Source organism: Heptranchias perlo, chromosome 1 (assembly GCF_035084215.1).
Source record: "Heptranchias perlo isolate sHepPer1 chromosome 1, sHepPer1.hap1, whole genome shotgun sequence".
Classification (NCBI taxonomy): Eukaryota; Metazoa; Chordata; class Chondrichthyes; order Hexanchiformes; family Hexanchidae; genus Heptranchias; species Heptranchias perlo.
Window position 1 is genome coordinate 132,093,954 of NC_090325.1, and position 17,989 is coordinate 132,111,942.

The 17,989-nt window shown below is 40.4% G+C and overlaps 2 protein-coding genes across 2 annotated transcripts in view; both read left to right on the forward strand.

Moving 5' to 3' along the window:
- The first annotated feature begins 477 nt into the window (after nucleotides 1-477).
- Nucleotides 478-8,002, forward strand: gpr78b (G protein-coupled receptor 78b). The gene is made up of 3 exons (XM_068007165.1): nucleotides 478-1,145; nucleotides 2,251-2,364; nucleotides 7,693-8,002. The coding sequence occupies exons 1-3, from the start codon at nucleotides 478-480 to the stop codon at nucleotides 7,925-7,927; spliced, it is 1,017 nt and encodes a 338-aa protein (XP_067863266.1). The 3' UTR covers nucleotides 7,928-8,002.
- A 922-nt stretch (nucleotides 8,003-8,924) lies between these two features.
- cpz (carboxypeptidase Z) overlaps nucleotides 8,925-17,989 on the forward strand; it is a 54,899-nt gene continuing 45,834 nt past the window's right edge. Inside the window, exon 1 of the mRNA XM_067991089.1 lies at nucleotides 8,925-9,069. Within this exon, the coding sequence (XP_067847190.1) occupies nucleotides 8,982-9,069 (88 nt within the window). The 5' untranslated portion in view covers nucleotides 8,925-8,981. The remainder of the gene's footprint in view (nucleotides 9,070-17,989) is intronic.

The following is a 17,989-nucleotide window of genomic DNA, read 5'->3' on the forward strand; positions in this document are numbered from 1 at the left end:
GCGCATGACTCGACCGGTGTTGTTGGATGGAACTGATGATGAAAAGGTGACAAACGGTGTCTATTTTGGGGAGAGATCAACACTGTCTGTTGGCTCAGTTGAGTGCGGCTGGGAGGTGGGGTGGGAGGGAGGGGGGAGCTTGAGGAGAAGGGGCTGATCGGTTGTGCTGTGCTGAAGTCATTGTGAAAGGAACCCGACTGCACCGATGAGCAGTGCGGGAACTGAGGTTAACAGGCATTTATTCCAGCAACATCTGTATCTTTTCAACTCTCCATCTCGCATTTTTTTCAATCGGTTCCGAGACTCTGGACAGCTCCGATTTAGAGAAGCTTTCTTGGATATCTGTTGAGTGCGATTGCGGAGAGAAAAAATAGGTATCAAAGAAGATTATTGCCGATGGTGCTGATGTTCCCATTGAATCTTTTTCGAGATAAAAGGATGGGCTCTGACCTATTGCTATAGGCTACCCTTTGAGAGATGGACTTGACAGGAGTTTTTTTGGTGCTGTTCATTGTTGTGGTGCTGATCGTCTCCTTGTTGTCCAACTTGTTAGTGTTGATATGCTTCATCTACAGTTCCGACATCCGCAAGCAAGTGCCGGGCATATTTATAGTTAATTTGTCATTTTGCAATCTGCTTATCACCGTTTTGAATATGCCAACGACCTTGTTGGGGATTGTCAAAAAACAGCAGCCATTTGGTGATTGCATCTGTCAAACAGTTGGCTTTTTGGAAACATTTCTCACCACAAACACTATGCTGAGCATGGCAGCACTAAGTATAGACAAGTGGATTGCCGTGGTGTTCCCCTTAAGTTATGCCAGCAAGATGAGGTACAAGGACGCTGTGCTTATGATGAGCTACACTTGGGTTCATTCTCTCACTTTCCCCGTCGTCGCAGTTTTCTTTACCTGGGTCGGTTTCAACAATATATACACATCGTGTACTTTGCATCTGCAAGAAGAGATCGAGAGGAGACGGTTTACAGTGTACACCATTGTCTTTCATGCCGCCAGCTTTATGCTTTCCCTTGTAATATTGTGCTTTACATATCTGAAGGTCTTGAAGGTTGCACGCTTTCATTGCAGAAGAATAGATATCATCACCATGCAGACTTTGGTTTTACTGGTGGATATCCATCCCAGGTAATGCCATCTCGCTTTAGAAACTTTTAAAATTTGTTGCAACAAGTTTCCTATGATGTGGGCACTATAACTTTTGAACGCAGTGCATTATTGTTGGTACACAGTGTAGGTGCTGCACAATACATTTCAAGGTGAATTAAACATGTTTTGTTTGAAGTGAACATAAACACCTATTTATTCTAAGGGCGGTTAACGGCCGTACGTTGAAAACATATCAGTCATTCGTCATTGTGTCTGCAGTACTGCGAACACATAAGGTTTAAGAATCATATATTCTTACTGCACAGAAGGAGGCCATTCAGCCCATCGTCTCTGTGTCGGCTTTCTGAAAGAGCCTCACTCCCCTGCTCTTTCCCCATAGCCCCGTATTGTTTTCCTTTTCAAGTATATATTCAATTCGCTTTTGAAAGTTACTATTGCATCTGCTTCCACCACCTTTTCAGGCAGTGCATTCGGGTGCCAGACCGTGTCAGAAAAGTTACAACGTTCTCAGCATAATCTTTTCGATCCGAGAATTAACATTCGAGCGTTCGCTGTCTTATGACCCATTTTGTATTATCAATATTAATTATGAAAAGTGGCAGACTAAAGTTTCATAACAGTAGATTCATGAGTTCTGTTCCGGTTGTCGCCACGACAGTATTTAATAGCCTAACTTTGTTATTCAGAGTACTTTTTTTTCAAAAACCAAGTACAACAGACATCTGTTTTGAAGATGGAGGAGGGCATGCTCTAAGACAGAAAGCAATTTGGTTTTGCAAACCATTTAAGTTTCTTTTGAACTATTGGAAATATAAAGGATTAAGTACATTCCCCGGATTGATACGTGGGCAGCCATATGCACTATGGAGACTTGTTTATAAATACAGCCATGCTACATTAATGCAACAGCAAGGTTGTGTTTAGACATACAATGACTTGATCAACATTTCTCGTTTTTTAATTATATTTTACTTTTTGGCATTGACTGGATTTTTTTGACGAATAAAACTAACTGAAACGGAATATTTACTCAACTGATCATTTTCATGGCTTGTACGGTCTCGGAATTCAGCACATATCTCTAACATTGTGAAATTAAGTGCTGGCTTTCTTCTCATTTCAGTGTGAAACAGCGTTGCCTCGCGGAACAAAAAAGTAGAAGACAGCGTGCAACTAAGAAGATCAGCATTTTTATAGGCTCGTTTATTGTCTGTTTTGCTCCTTATGTTATCACCAGGTAAAATACTTCAGATATTCAACTTTCTTGGCTTTCAATAGTTTTTTTTAAAAAATTGCCAAATAATTGAAATCTTCTTTATTTTTCTTATTAGGACGAATAGGAAATAATAATTCCTATTATTATATAATAGTTTAATTAAGGTAATTGAAACACAATCAGAAGAAAATGATGTCCTACTGAAAGACCTCTTACAACATAAAGCAGCAGCTTGCTTTGCACTGTTAAGAGTCATGCTTGTACTGGGGAGGGCGGGGTGGGGTGATTGGAACAACACAGAATAAAACAACACAATGACAAGCTATATTTACGACGGCTGCTGAAATCTGGGATTCCGTAACCAGTATACAGGTCCAACCCATTAAAGCATATCCAAGTTAACAGGAAACATCGTTTTTTTTTTACCAACGGCAGTTACATTTAGCTCATTACTTATTTGGAGTGGGTCTGTGCTGTTAAACGACAGCAGTGCATTCTAACCCATTACCTATTTATCATTTTCACAAGAAACTCGGGCTTTCCTTCGAGTGGTAGCAACCCGCCATTAAGATGAGCCCGATTGTCCTCTTGACTTTGGAGGTGTCATCCTTAAGATGTGGCAATAACAGTAAAAGCACTGAAACACTACTACAGAGCAAACACCTTACTACTGTAATGCAAAGATATAGTACTGAGTAGTTATTTGAATCCTTCATTTGCGCGTCGCCACTTTCCCAAAAAACACAATTTATGATTAACAATCCCAGTTATGTGCTGGTTGCGCCTTCGTGTGTTCTTCAATTGTTAACAATGATCAACAACCTTAAAAGGTGTAATGTGATCCAAACATGAAACATTCCGTATTTTACAGTCTAGCAGTGTGACCGCAGTGTGAATGTTATCTATTTTCTAGTAGTGAGCGCAAGGTATAAATGTGCATTATCAGCTGGCTATACTAGGCGAACATCACGGTGGGTCGGCGGTAGGGGAAGAGGGAGACAGATCCAAGTTTACCGCAAGTCGGATCTAAAAGTAGCAAGTTTCACGCTACATCTTAACGTGATAAATGTGTTGGGTAATTATTTGCAAGGTGTAAATGAATGTGGATCGATATCCCTTCCAAATCCCATAAAGATTGCACGCAAAATCCTACCTTTTACACACCACTAGAGTGCCCTGCTAACCGTTAAATGGACCGCAAACAAAATCTCATACCTTATCATACACATGGTAATAACTTACCACAAAACTCCGACTTTCCTAAAACATCAACCCACAATCCAATCTATTTTGACCCTACACACACGTGTCTATATGGAAGTTATTGCATGAAGTAATCCGTACTAACTGATGGAACATTCCTCACACCTTAACGGAGCACCGATTCAACGGGTGCCCTTTAACTAGCAGCTACGATAATTATTCATCGCTCCAGAACTCAGGTCCAAGTGAAAGTATAACCGTGGGCTTTGTCTGCTATCAATCTCAGTCTCCGTGACAAGTATATTTTGAATCACTGCAAAAGTCTGTCTAATGGCCATTGGCTGAGCAGAAATAACGGAAAGAGTTTAGTTAAAACTTGTGCCTTTCCGTCGTATAAAGCCAGGAATAATTGCCATGACTATCCGTCCAGTGATCTTATGCTAAATATGTATTCAGTAGAAAAGGTATTGAAAGAAGTGTGGGTTAGTTGTACCTAATGCCTACGGCTACATAAACATTGTAAAATCACCCTTCTTTCCAGACTATAAGATTCTTTAAGACTATAGTGTTTTTTACACTACCAATCTGTGACTGGTAACGGTTGAGTGTGAATTGCAGCTGGCAAGACTGAAGTTACATTGCGGCAGCAATTGGCACCCCGTCGAGCAGGAGCTAGCTCTGTGCATGCATATTTGGCTGTGTCTGCTTTCTCATAACATTTTAAAAAGACTCAATTCCAAATTCATGATATGACCTAGAAATCGAAGTCGCCGCTCGAGCACTTTTTAAAAAAGAATCTGGCTTCACATGCGACTGCAGATACACTCCACCTGGAATGAAGCCCGGTCAGTGTGAGGATGAGTCGGGTCGGGCTCTCTCACCTTTGACTTCAGTAGCCTTGGAGGTCAGATGGGACCTGACATCTAAACGTTCACATTGATACAAAGCCCAAAACTGCTTCAGCTGATGCAAAACTGATGGTGTGAGTACAGCCTAAATCACTGCCAATAAGGAATTATGGAAAAGAAAGGTGAGTTTAAGTGTAGGCTTGTCGCTGGTTTTGATCACCTGATTAGCATCAGTCTGTAGAAATGTGCACCACCCTATAACTGCAATTCTGGTTTCACAGTCCCCACGTGCACTACAACCTTAAAAGATAAGCAGGTCTTAACCATTAATTCTTACTAGTATACCTAGTTCCCCAGATTTACATTTCCCTCTTTTGCTATTAAAAATTAAGATGCACCACGCGCAGATCACCCGGTTATCGCCATTAGTTCCAGTATGCCCAGTATTTGACCTGCTTTTTTGATATTGCAACAAGACCTGAACATGAGACACACAACGTTACTGTTAAGCACTAGCCCCTCATCTGACGAGTGTCTTAAATAATAATTTGGATAGAGATGGACTAATGCATATCGACATGCAGCTCCAATCTCTTAAAGTCATTTTAACAGAGAAGCCTGGAAATAACCTCTTGGGGCACTTATCCAAGGCTAGTGATTTCTAAGTCTATTTTTAAGAGACCGTCTATTTTTAATGTCCGGAGTTTTGAAAGAATTCTCCAGGGAAAGCTCACTGGAAAGGTATCCATAAATCTTAGCCAAGCCCCCTAAAGTTCTTTAGCAAAGTAAACATTATCTGCATGTGGTATTTTACTTTTAGTTGAAAAAGCGTTATCTACCGATTGGAATGATTGAGTCATTAAACTGTGCCTACTCAGATTGAGATGGCAAGGTTGGATGCCAATTTTACGCTGTTGAGCAAAGCATTGACCCGAAAGAAAATGTTACTAACAATACACCGCCCTCCCAGCAGGCGGACTTCATTACAGAGGTATAAATAAACCAGGCTCCCCTCCCTGCCCCTCCTGCCGAGTGTTCAGGTTTCCCATAGTAGGAAGCTCGACCGCGTGATTCGAATAAGGATTACGAGCCTCACCATGACTGTAACCTGAGATTCAGAGGCTGACTTCCTGGGGTCTATTAAATCCAATCAAAAAGGTATGAAGTATTCCTCAGGCGGCATCGTCCTTCAGGCTGTAGTTGTCACTTGACACTTTTGGCTTTGTCTCGCCAGGATGACAGCAATTCTTAGGAGGTACAATGTTACAGAAGACTAGTACAGCTAGCATTTGATTTCAAAGCTTCAGTTGTTTTAGCATTTGCAGAATGCATAAATAGTTCACATTCCCTAAAAAAAAGCGTCTATAACCATAAAGGTTCTATATACTTAACAGTACAATATGAAACTCCGACATTGATTTGGTGAAGTTGGATTGCTTCGCCAAGTCAACAGCATCCTCCCCTGTTTTAAACTTTCGCCAATGGTACACCAGAGGCGCAATTGAAACTGAGAAAATCGCCTCTGGGACTTTGGTTCAAAGACCTCGATGTGTGCAATTCATTCACCGCCTCGGGATAACAGCCGTGAAACTAAGAAACTAATAGAAAAAGCGGTAGTCCATTCAACCTATTTGCAAGTAACATTGAGCACTTATTATTGTTCAGACACAAAAATCCCATCTAACTCATTCGCTAAAATGAGGTGACATACCCCCGGTTTTCCTTCAAACATAGTGTATGCATCGTATTTAATTACACAATGTCGATAAGCCAGTGCTGAAAATGGATGTGATGGGATCCGTGTGAAAAGAAATCCTGAGTGGATTTAATTTAAAAGACGTGTGGCAAACGTAAGCATAGAATGGTGTCCAGGGAAACAAGAAACACGATGGGGAAAAATCAATGCTACGGTGGATGGCGAAACTTAATAATCCGTGAGCTCAATGTGGTAACTTTTTTTTACTCTCGTCCAACTCCGAGCTGTACGTACTTGAGCCGTGTCACATCATTCAAACGTGTACAATGTGAAACACACGGTAAGGACACAGAGAGCCACGCAGTTTGCTTCGATGCTGAGCTGGCTATGCATAAATGGAACACGAGGATCTGAAGAGGGGCCAGCCAACAAGTGCAATATAGAGTACCCGCCCAGCACGATAAACACATTTATAGATTAACATTAATTTGGACAACAAGCAAGTTTATACGTCATAAGATGTGTGTTTCAGAAACAGATAGTGTTAAAACTATTAAAATGGATGATGCATTTACGAATCTATATATATAGGGGAAGAACATAAGAAATAGGAAGAGGAGTAGTCCATACCATCCCTCTAACCTACTCAGCCATTCAATAAGATCATGGCTGATCTTCGACCTCAACTCCACTTTTCCTGCCCTATCCCCATATCCCTTGATTCCCTTAATGTCCAAAAATCCATTGATCTCAGCCTTGAATATACTCAATGATTGCGCATCCACAATCCTCTGGGATAGAGAATTCCAAAGATTTACAACCCTCTGAGTGAAGACATTTTTCCTCATCTCAGTCCAAAATGGCCAACCCCTTATCTTGAGACTATGACCCCTAGTTCTAGACTCCCCTACCAGGGGAAACCGCCTCTCAGCATCTACCCTATCAAGCCCTCTAAGAATTTTCTATGTTTCAATGAGATCACCTCTCATTCTTCTAAACTCCAGAGAATTTAGGGCCATTCTACACAATCTCTCCTCATAGGACAACCCTCTCATCCCAGGAATCAATCTAGTGAACCTTCATTGCATCCCCTCTAAGGCAAGTATATCCTTCCTTTGGTAAGGAGACCAAAACTGTACACAGTACTACAGGTGTGGTCTCACCAGAGCCCCATATAATTGTGGCAAGATCTCCTCATCTTATACTCCAACCCCCTTGCAATAAAGGCTAACATATCATTTGCCTTCCGAATTGCTTGCTGTACCTTGCTTGGAGGGGGGCTTGATCTGTGTGGGACCGTTGGAATTAAAGATGACATCCTCGTTTAGGTGGCTGCTGGGAACACTCGGTCCTCAGTTGAGAAGATATATGGTGATATGCTGATAGATGAAGAGGGGTGGGAGAAGGCTCCTGTGGAACATAAACATCCCGCATTGACCAGGTGGGCCGAACGGCCTGTTTCTGTGCTGTAAATTCTATGTAATTGATATGTAATGGCATCGGACCGCTGTTGTTTCGATTGCAAGTAGACTACAGGACTTTAAAACATTTAGTATTAACGAACCCGGTATGATTTTCTTCCCCCCCCCCCCCCCCATATAGGTTGATAGAGCTCCTTCCGTTTGTGACCATAAACTACTACTGGGGAGTTCTGAGTAAGTGCCTCACCTACTGCAAAGCTGCTTCTGATCCCTTCGTCTATTCGCTGCTGCGACAACAGTACAAGAAAGTCCTGGTCAACATAGTCAACCGGGTACTTAAAAGGGATTTGTATCCCTCCTCCGGACACAACAGCTCCTTGGATACTGAGAACGATTACTGTCTACAGAGAACCTGAGGGAACCCTTACCCTGAGGGATCCCTTTCACCAATTGTAAATGAAAGTTCTGCCAATCGGAAGCACGCGAGACTACATGCACTTTTTGATCATTCCAGTATTATGAGGAAAACTATAAGAGCCAAAGGCAAACGTCTTTTTATGATATTAAATATTTTATTGAAAGAATGTATTATTGTCAGAGTTTTCGTCTTATTCCGTAAATATTTGTATTTTCGCAGTTTTGTGCAAATTATTATTATTAAGCTTGAGCATTTGTATATGGGGGGAGGGAGGGTCAGTTGAAACTATCTGTTTGCACTGTATCACTTAATTTTTGTTAAGGCTTTCTATAGAGCAGTTACAGAATGAATAAACTTCTTGAAGAGGAATATGTTACTCATTAACCTGTCTAGGTCCTGTGCCAAAAGTCGAAGCATTCATGATCCCGTTTAAAACCAAAACGTTAAAAAAACAAAAAGGAACGTTGTCAAAGATCAAGGCAACTCCACCAAACATTTGAGTTGAATGGTGTCCACAATGTATGCTCAAAGTCGTTGATTTAGACTAGATTTCAGGGCGGGGGGAAACCGTTGTGAGATTAATACTGAACGTGTTTACATTCTGTGTGAGCTTCGCGACAGATAGACGAAGCAACAATAAAAGTTTGATGAGACCACTTCGTGTGTCGAGCAGAATTTTATTTGGACACGAGTCTGTCGTTTGAGGAAATACATCCAAAACAAACAAATTGCGGAATGTGAATAAGATAACAGTTACTACCGTCGGTTAACTCTTTAATTTCACGCAGTGGTTTAAGAGCAATCTGTGTGAGTCGAAAGTTTACGATTACGAATGCAAACATTTCGATCGAGACGAATTGGTGATTTTCTCTCGTGATTTCACGATTGTAATTGTACCTCCACGTGGCAATACGGTAATATGATATTCCGCCGTATTTCTTATAAAACATGCACATTGCCTTTCGGATCCTATTTCGCAACTGTGCACACATGTAATTCAAGCCTGTAGTCTAGTGCCATTATCAGGGAGCAGTGCACTCAAACGGAGCGAAATGAACCCGGTTCCGTTTATTCTGCATTTCCTTCTTATTACAATAATACATTGCGCTCCACGGTGTGAGCCCGGCGATCAAGCACTAGGTAAGAAAGAATAACTCGGAGTACATGTTTCATTTAACGCCGCATTCCGGGACTTAGCAAGTAGCCACCGAACGTACTACACTGTACCTTTTTACTCCAGACACAATACCGGGTGCTTCTTTAACATTGAAGATGTATTTATATAAATTCAGTTTATGTTTTGACGCTGATCTCTCGATGCTTTTGAAAGAATTGCTCGCTAGACGCTGCACTGCAATCTTTGTGGGAATGGTCTGTGATCTCAGATAAGGACTGGTACAGCTTCTACCATTAGACAACATTGTATGTAAAACACATGTATTCCCCGGGGGATTATTATACATAATACAAAATGATTATACTTTCCCCAGATGTAAGTTAGAAAGTGCAATGTGGCGATTCGTTATGTGACATGCAACTTTTTTTTGGAAAAAAAAGTCAATGTGAAGAGCTTGCACATAAATCTTGAAGATGAAAAAAAAAGTTTCAAAAGTTGGATTGCCCGTGCCATCGTGGCGAATTCGCAGCGCAGTAATAACTGCGGGAATAACTTTAAGAGAACCTTAGCTTTAACTTTGGCTAAAAAAAAATATTTTTCATTTTTAAAGAGCAGAATGTCTAAATTAGTTAAAGGATCCTGTGCCCTAATACGAGAAGTCAGCGTTTTGTCACCGGTGAGGTTATCTGCAACGACAAACGTGGATCGCCGTTTTATTCGTACCCACATCTCGCAGGCACAATCCCAGATACATCTGGGGAAAGTATAATAGGGATCCCATCCCATGTTTGCACCAGATGCTCGTGGGCTGCTGGAGAAATTAGTTGCAGTCCCTGAGAGACCACCCCTCCCCCGTCCGGTAGCTTGAGCGTATCATCACCATTGAATTCGCAGTGGTTTCCAATCGAAGGAGAATTACTGAATGCAATACGTTATATGTATGCTAAAGACTGAAGAATATGTATCAGTTCGAGGTTACTTTTGAGTGTAGGGTAGAACAACTCATTATAGAAATAGCCAAGAGAATGTTATTTCTGAATTAGTTACGTACAGACTAAACGTGCACTATATTAAGGGTGCCAATAAATAAATTCCTTATTTCACTTTCCAGCAGATGCAGGTTTCCTGCTCTGATCAAAGGCAGGGCGCGGATTTATAAAATCTGAAGACAAAACGAAAGGAGTAGGTGGCACTGCGACTCGATCTTTTCAAAATCAAAATTAAACACTTCGGTTCTGCTTTGGTCTCTGAAGACTTTAGTTCCAAAGTTTCAACCATGGTTAGCAACTTTATCTTTTACTAGTTTCCCCTATGGTTAATTGTTCAGGATTAAACAAAAATTAACATAGTCTCTGCTGCCACCCAGTGTCACTAGTATAAAATACAACATTATAAAAAAAACAAAAGTAAAAACACTGCCGGATGCTGGAAATCTGAAATAAAAATATAAAACGCAGGAAACACTCAGCAGGCCAGGCAGCATCTGTTGAGAGAGTTAACGTTTCAGGTCCATGACCTGTCATCAGAACACTGATGCCTTTACTTATATTAGTGGATTTCCCGTGACGTTTCCGATGGTAAGTCAGTGGATACATGGGCCTGGGATTTCTGCGGTGGTTCTCAGGTGGGAGATGAGCAAATTCCTCGGACAAACAATGTAAACAGCCAAAAACGGCCGTTTTTACCAGTTTTCCAGGGTTCCACTGATCTGCCAATGGAGTTAATGGCAGGAGAATCCTGCAGAAATTCAGGACCAAGCTGTTTAATAAGGAAAGCACGGTTACACCCTGTAATACACGGTGTGTTATTCTGCTTCCGAGGTAGCAGGTCTAGTTGCTGAAGGCTACAGGTCTAGTTGCTGTAAATAGGGACATTCTGAGGTCAATTAGAGGCTAACTGGCTGCTCCCAAAGTCAGAAAAGGCAGCAAGAAATGACTGGCATTCTTTCTCTTTTCTAAGACTGTGTTGATCTGAAGCAAAGCGTGTCATTTTAAAGTGTGATGTCTGAAGTGTGATAGACGCCAAACTTTAATATTCATGGTTAGATAACAGACTAAAAAATGTACAATTAGGAAAAGACTGAGAGAGACAAGAAGTTTCACAGTTTTGAGGTCCTGGGAAGGAATGAACTAAAGTAGGAGACAATACAATAAGTTCTGATTTGAATATAATGGAGATGTAAGGAGGAGGAATAGCATGCAAGATGGTGTATTTGCAGTTCAGAGGGAACAACAGGAACATTAACACATAGACAAGAAAAGTTGCAATAGAGAGGGAGGAATTGGAGTCTAGATGTGAGAGAGGGGCACCTATATGACAACAAGCTTTTTCTTGTAAACCATCTAAGAGTGCAAGACAGCTTCCCCAGATGTGGAGGCATTATTCAAGTCTTGGACAGAATTGAGTTTCATAGAGAGATAAGAGTTGTCAAGTTGAAAAGAAGTCTTTGGCATGAAAGAGCAAATTGAGTTTCTTTGAGGCAGCGTTAGCAACAGAGGAAATACAGGATTTCCATTTGCTTTAGGTAAGGTCTAATATAAGCAGGTGCAGAGCAACGTTCTCCACTGTCCAAACAACATGCCTTAAACCAAACCACCTCAAACCTGCTTCAGTGTGAATTTTCTGTTTCTCACACTATATATGTTTGTACTTTAGCACCAGATTACATTGAATTATAGGCACCTATAGCACCATTGTGGGCTGTGGCCCCAAGCTCACCTAAAAATCATGTTGACAGTAGGGCCTTGACAGACAGCAGAGAGTAAATTGTATTTCAAACAACTTTTCATGGGCTTGGTTTATACACAAGGAAAGCCCATCTCTCTGATTAAAAGTCCTGCACACAGTGAACATTGCACTTTAAATCTGAATGTCATACCCTAAACCTGTTATGTTACATTTTAATAATTGACTTAAATACCCTGAATTTTCTCAGTTAAGTGTGTTGTTTTGCTGAAATATCTAGTAAGCTAAGAGAAGGTAACAGTGCCAATCAGGAACAAGGAATCTCTATCCAATTAAATCGTTTTTTTAAAACAAACTGACACAATTATATTGCCCAAATAATTTTTTTGAAGTGGTTTCAATGACAGACTTGATTTCTGACTGACTTCTGAGTATATCCTCATTTAAATAATACTTCTAACATGGTAAAGTTGTAAAGCATAATAATTCTGAATAAACATACCTATAAGGTCAATCATTGTATGTTAGAAATTCCTCTATAAAATCTCCCCCTCTCTCTGTGACCTGAGATTTCAGTTCTGCTACATTCGCAGTTTACGTTGTATACCTGCCTCAATGAAGAGGCTTGACTAAGTGGCAGACTCACAGAATTCACACACTTCTAGATTAAAACTCCCAGAATCCACCTTCTACCGAGTCTCGTATTGGACAAGGAATGGCTTACAAACAGGAAGTCGTGGCATGCTCTATAAGTAACTAATTTTGCTGTCAAACCTAAAATAGATTCCATGCTTTAAAGGCACAACCCAATTTTCTGAATTGGCAAACAAAAATAGACACAAACTTCTGATTGAAAATTAAGATCCAGAAAAAAAAATCTCTCACAATAGCTGACACCAAAGTCCAGTGCATCCCACATACTATTAAACAGGTTGGTCCCTATTTTACTCCAGGTCCATGGCTTTAATTTTAAAATTCTGTGGCCTGTTGTCCAGCCCCTTTTATGCTCTTCCTCCTGGCCCTTCCTATTGTGCTATACCCCCTGGACTTCCCTCTGCTGTATTCCATTCCCCAACTTCCACAGTGCTCCACTCTCCGGCACATGCAATATGTCACAACCACACAGCAGTCTCCAGACTACACGAAGCAATATCATAGGAGATCAGTTAGTCTATATTGTTAGTGAGATAAACAATTGATGGCATGAAAGTACTTCTGTATCCTGATTCAGGTTTTACTGCAAAGCACAATTTCCTTCCTCTGTATTTTCCTTGAATTTTCAGCCTAGTTTTCATTTCCTGTGTTCACATGGATGCAAACACATAGTAAATATTTTGGAAAGAATAAAAGTCTTTCTTAATTTTTGTGAGGTATTTCCAGTTGTTTGCATGAAGGAATTAACTAATTCAATACTAAATTTTAACATTTATGTATGGTCTTTCTCAATGTAATAGCCGTTTCTTTTGCTTCTCCTTTTTGTCGTTTTTATTTATCTTTATTCACTCACCCTGGCTTCTGATGTCATTTCTTTGCTGCTCATTCTTTTGTTTCCCCCCTTTTTTCAGTATTGATTTGAATTTCTTATTCATCATCTCCAACATACAAACTTACGAAATTGACGGGCAGGAAAACAGCAGCTGGTCCATCAAACCTGCCCCACATCATGATGGCCAGAGTATCATGACTAAATGCTTCCCCCCGCATCCCCCATCCTTCCTCCCAGCCATGTGGTCTCATGGGAGAGGCAAAAAAACAGAGAAAGAACCCAGGGCCAATAAAGGAAAAAGTATTCTCTGGAAAATTCCTTTTTGACCACCTGAGGCGATCAAAACCAGTCCAGGAGATCTAATGGACTAAGTGTTATCTACAAAGATACTGACCATCTCTTCGTTCTTTATCTTTTTGTTCTTTCTCCTTCAGATCTTTCTCTTTGCTATTTCTACCAGGTTTATCTGTTCCTTTGGCTAACAGACCACCAATCAGCCAGAGAAGCATTTTTTTCCACAAAAGTTGCCTTCTGTACACTCTCTAATGCATTAATGGAGCACGTGTTATGCTTGTCAGTTATGCCATTTTATAACTTTGGCAGCAGTCAACTATTTAAATTGTGCCATTTCTAAACACAATAGAAAGACAATCTTTCACTACACTAGAATCTCTTTATAGATGAAGGCACTGGCATGTTATTTAGTCTAATGAATATGTGCCATTCAGGTTTTATTCTCAAGGGATAGGATGTGAGGAGAGTCCTTTGATTGAATTACAGCTTGGAACGTGCTCCAACTAATTTATTAAGTGAACCGTAAAGAACTTTTCTTTTTCTTTCTGGAAGTATTTAGCATTACTGTTAAATTAAACAAGGGCACAAAAGTTGGAAATGCGTATGGTTTACATTATAAACGCAGTAGAAAGTATGACACAAAGTTACAACACCACCAAGAGACTTTGATTACATCACATACTGTGAAGCTGAAGACTGTATTACAGCCCACAGCAAACTCTCATGAAACAGTGTTCTATACAACTACATCATCAAACTATTTGTCTGAGCTGCTGGTGGTAAATTACCTGCTTTGTCTTACTGCCTTTCATTAGTAATTCAGTAATCTGTTAATAATTCATCATTCATCCCAGTAAGTAATTAATACAATGTATTTTATAAATGCAATTCAGAATAACAAAAGAAAGACTTGCATTTATATAGCACCTTTTATGACCTCAGGACGTCCCAAAGTGCTTTATAGCCAACAAAGTACTTTTTATTGAAGTGTAGTCACTGTGGTAATATAGGAATCACAACAGCCTATTTGCACACAGCAAGGTCCCACAAACAGCAATGTGATAATGACCAGATAATCTATTTTTAGTGAAATTGGTTGAGGGATAAATATTGGCTAGGGCATCAGGGAGAACTCCCCAGCTCTTCATTCAAATAGTGCCATGGGATCTTTTACATCCACCTGAAAGGGCAGACTTTGGTTTAACATCTCATCCGAAAGACGACACCTCCAATAGTGCAGCACTCCCTCACTGTGGGAGGGGGAGTGGGACTTGAACCCATAACATTCTGACTCAGAGACCAGAGTACTGCCATCTAGTGCTGATGGAAATAACATAATTTTTACAAAATATCACATGGCTCTTAATTTGTAATGTGGAAGTATTATTTGATTGAAGAGTGTTCTGACTGAAAAGAAAAGAAGGTAATGCTATCGGCATAAACAAATTGTTATGTTTGATTTCAGTGAGTCATGAGACCCTAGTGTAAAATAGGATGCTGTTCAGAAGAGGCAATTTATGGGTCCCAGTTACTGAAAACTAGAATGAATGAACCATTGGACTTTTCATTGGAATAGCAGACTGAGAGCTGATTAATGTCTTTGTTATACAAAACCTGCTGGTATAAACAAAGCGCATTAAATAATGTCATCTTAGTCTCGCATATTGTGCATTGTTGGGTGCTCTGGCTTCCTCCAAAACTAAGAACACTGCCAGAACTGCTCAAGCATTTAGGAACATAGGAACAGGATTAGGCCATTCAGCCCCTCAAGCCTGTTCTACCATTCAATTAGATCATGGCTGATATGTATCCTAACTCCTTCTACCCACCTTGGTTCCGTAATTAGGGATGGGCAATAAATGCTGGCCTTGCCAGTGACGCCCACATCCCATGAACGAATAAAAAAAACCCTGTAATACCCTTACCTACCAAAAATCTATCAATCTCAATTTTGAAATTTTCAATTGACCTAGCCTCAACATCTTTTTGGGGGAGAGTTCTCCAGATTTCCACTACCCATTGTGTGAAGAAGTGCTTCCTGACATCACCCCTGAACAGTCTAGCTCTAATTTTAAGGTTATGCCCCCTTGTTCTGGGTGCCCCCACCAGAGGAAATAGTTTCTCTATGTCTACCCTATCAAATCCTTTAATCATCTTAAATACCTCAATTAAATCACCCCATAATCTTCTATCCTCAAGGGAAATCAAGCCTAGTCTATGCAACCTGTCCTCATAATTTAACCCTTTTAGCCGGTATCATTCTGGTGAATCTGCGCTGCACCCCCTTCAAGGCCAATATATCCTTCTTGAGGTGCGGTGCCCAGAACTGAATGCAGTACTCCAGATGGGATCTAGCCAGAGCTCTGTACAGCTGTAACATAACTTCCACCCCTTTGTATTCCAGCCCTTTTGAGCGAGGGCTAACATTCCATTAGTCTTTGAAAATATTTTTTGTACCTGTTCACTAGCTTCTACTGATTTCTGTACTTGGAAACCTAAATCACTCTGTTCATCCACTGTCCCTAGCTTCTCACCATTTAGAAAATACTCTAATCTATCTTTCTTAGGTCAAAATGGATAACCTCACACTTTCCCACATTGAACTCCATCTGCCACAATTTTGCCCACTCATTTAATTTATCAATGTCCTTTTGCAACTTTCCGTTCCCATCTACACTATTTACTCTGCCGCCTAACCTAATGTCATCAGAAAACATAGATATACAGCTCTCTATTCTTTCATTCAAGTCATTTATAAATATAGTGAAAAGCCAAGGCCCCAGTACAAATCCCTGGGGGACACCACTAGTCACATCCTGCCAACTGGAGTACGTAACCATTATCCCTACTCTCTGTCTCCTACCTCCTACCTCCTAACCAATTCCCTATCCAAGCCAATAGGTTGCCTCCGATTCCATGCACTCTCATTTTTGTTAGTCTCTTTTGTGGAACCTTGTCAAATGCTTCTGCAAGTCCATATAAATAACATCCATAGACATGCCCTTATCTACCACATTAGCCACCTCCTCAAAAAATTCAACTAGGTTCATTAGACATGACTTATCTATTACAAGTCCATGCTGGCTCTCTCTGATCAGCTCATATTTGTCCAAATGCTCAGTCAATCTCTCCCTAATAACAGATTCTAGTAACTTCCCCACAACTAATAGGCCTGTAATTTCCTAATTTATCTCTTTTGCCCTACTTAAATAGTGAAGTGACATTGGCTATAAGGGACAGAAAACAGAGAGTGGTGATGAACGGTTGTTTTTCAGACTGGAGAGAAGTATACAGTGGTGTTCCCCAGGGGTCGGCATTAGGATCACTGCTCATTTTGATATATATTAATAACCTGGACTTGGGTATAGAGGGTATAATTTCAAAGTTTGCAGATGACACAAAACTAGGAAATGTAGTAAACAATGTGGAGGATAGTAACAGACTTCAGGAGGACATAGACTGGTGAAATGGGCAGACACATGGCAGATGAAATTTAATTCACAGAAGTGTGAAGTGATACATTTTGGTAGGAAGAATGAGGAGGCAATATAAACTAAATGGTACAATTTTAAAGGGGATACAGGAACAGAAAGACCTGGGGGTGTATGTACACAAATCTTTTGAAGGTGGCAGGACAAGTTGAGAAGGTTGTTATAAAAACATATGGCTTTATAATAGAGGCATAGAGTACAAAAGCAAGGATGTTATGCTCAACCTTTATAAATCACTGGTTAGGCCTCAGCTGGAGTATTGTGTTCAATTCTGGGCACCATGCTTTAGGAAGGACGTCAAGGCCTTAGAGAGGGTGCAGAAGAGATTTACTAGAATGGTACCAGGATTGAGGGACTTTAGTTATGTGGAGAGACTAGAGAAGCTGGGGTTGTTCTCCTTAGAGCAGAGATGGTTAAGGGGAGATTTGATAGAGGTATTCAAAATCATGAACAGTTTTGATAGAGTAAATAAGGAGAAACTGTTTCCATTGGCAGACGGGTCGGTAACCAGAGGACACAGATTTAAGGTGATTGGCAAAAGAACCAGAAGCAACATGAGGAAACATTTTTTACTTAGCGAGTTGTTGTGATCTGGAAAGCTCTGCCTGAGGGGGTGCTGAAGGCAGATTCAATAGTTACTTTCAAAAGGGAATTGGATGAATACTTGAGGGGAAAAAATTTACCGGGCTATGGAAAAGAACAGTGGAGTGGGACTAATTGGATAGCTCTACCAAAGAGCTGGCACAGGCACGATGGGCCAAATGGTCTCCTTCTGTGCTGTATCATTCTATGATTCTAAGATATATACGTTGTTTCATACATATCTGCGCATATGTAATGATGGACAAAGTCAGGATGCTCATATGGACAGCTAGGATAACCTAACTGATACACGTTGATTGACTTAACCTGAGGTATAATTGATATTTATAATGCATGTCATGATACATATTGGATTATGAGGTATTGTGTCAGCTTTAGGTGTTA

Excerpts from the sequence above, each read along its gene's own strand:
- gpr78b (XM_068007165.1), top strand. The coding sequence starts at position 478 with ATGGACTTGACAGGAGTTTTTTTGGTGCTGTTCATTGTTGTGGTGCTG. Across the intron at positions 1,146-2,250 it reads CTGGTGGATATCCATCCCAG|TGTGAAACAGCGTTGCCTCG; the intron begins GTAATGCCATCT and ends TTCTCATTTCAG. Across the intron at positions 2,365-7,692 it reads GCTCCTTATGTTATCACCAG|GTTGATAGAGCTCCTTCCGT; the intron begins GTAAAATACTTC and ends CCCCCCATATAG.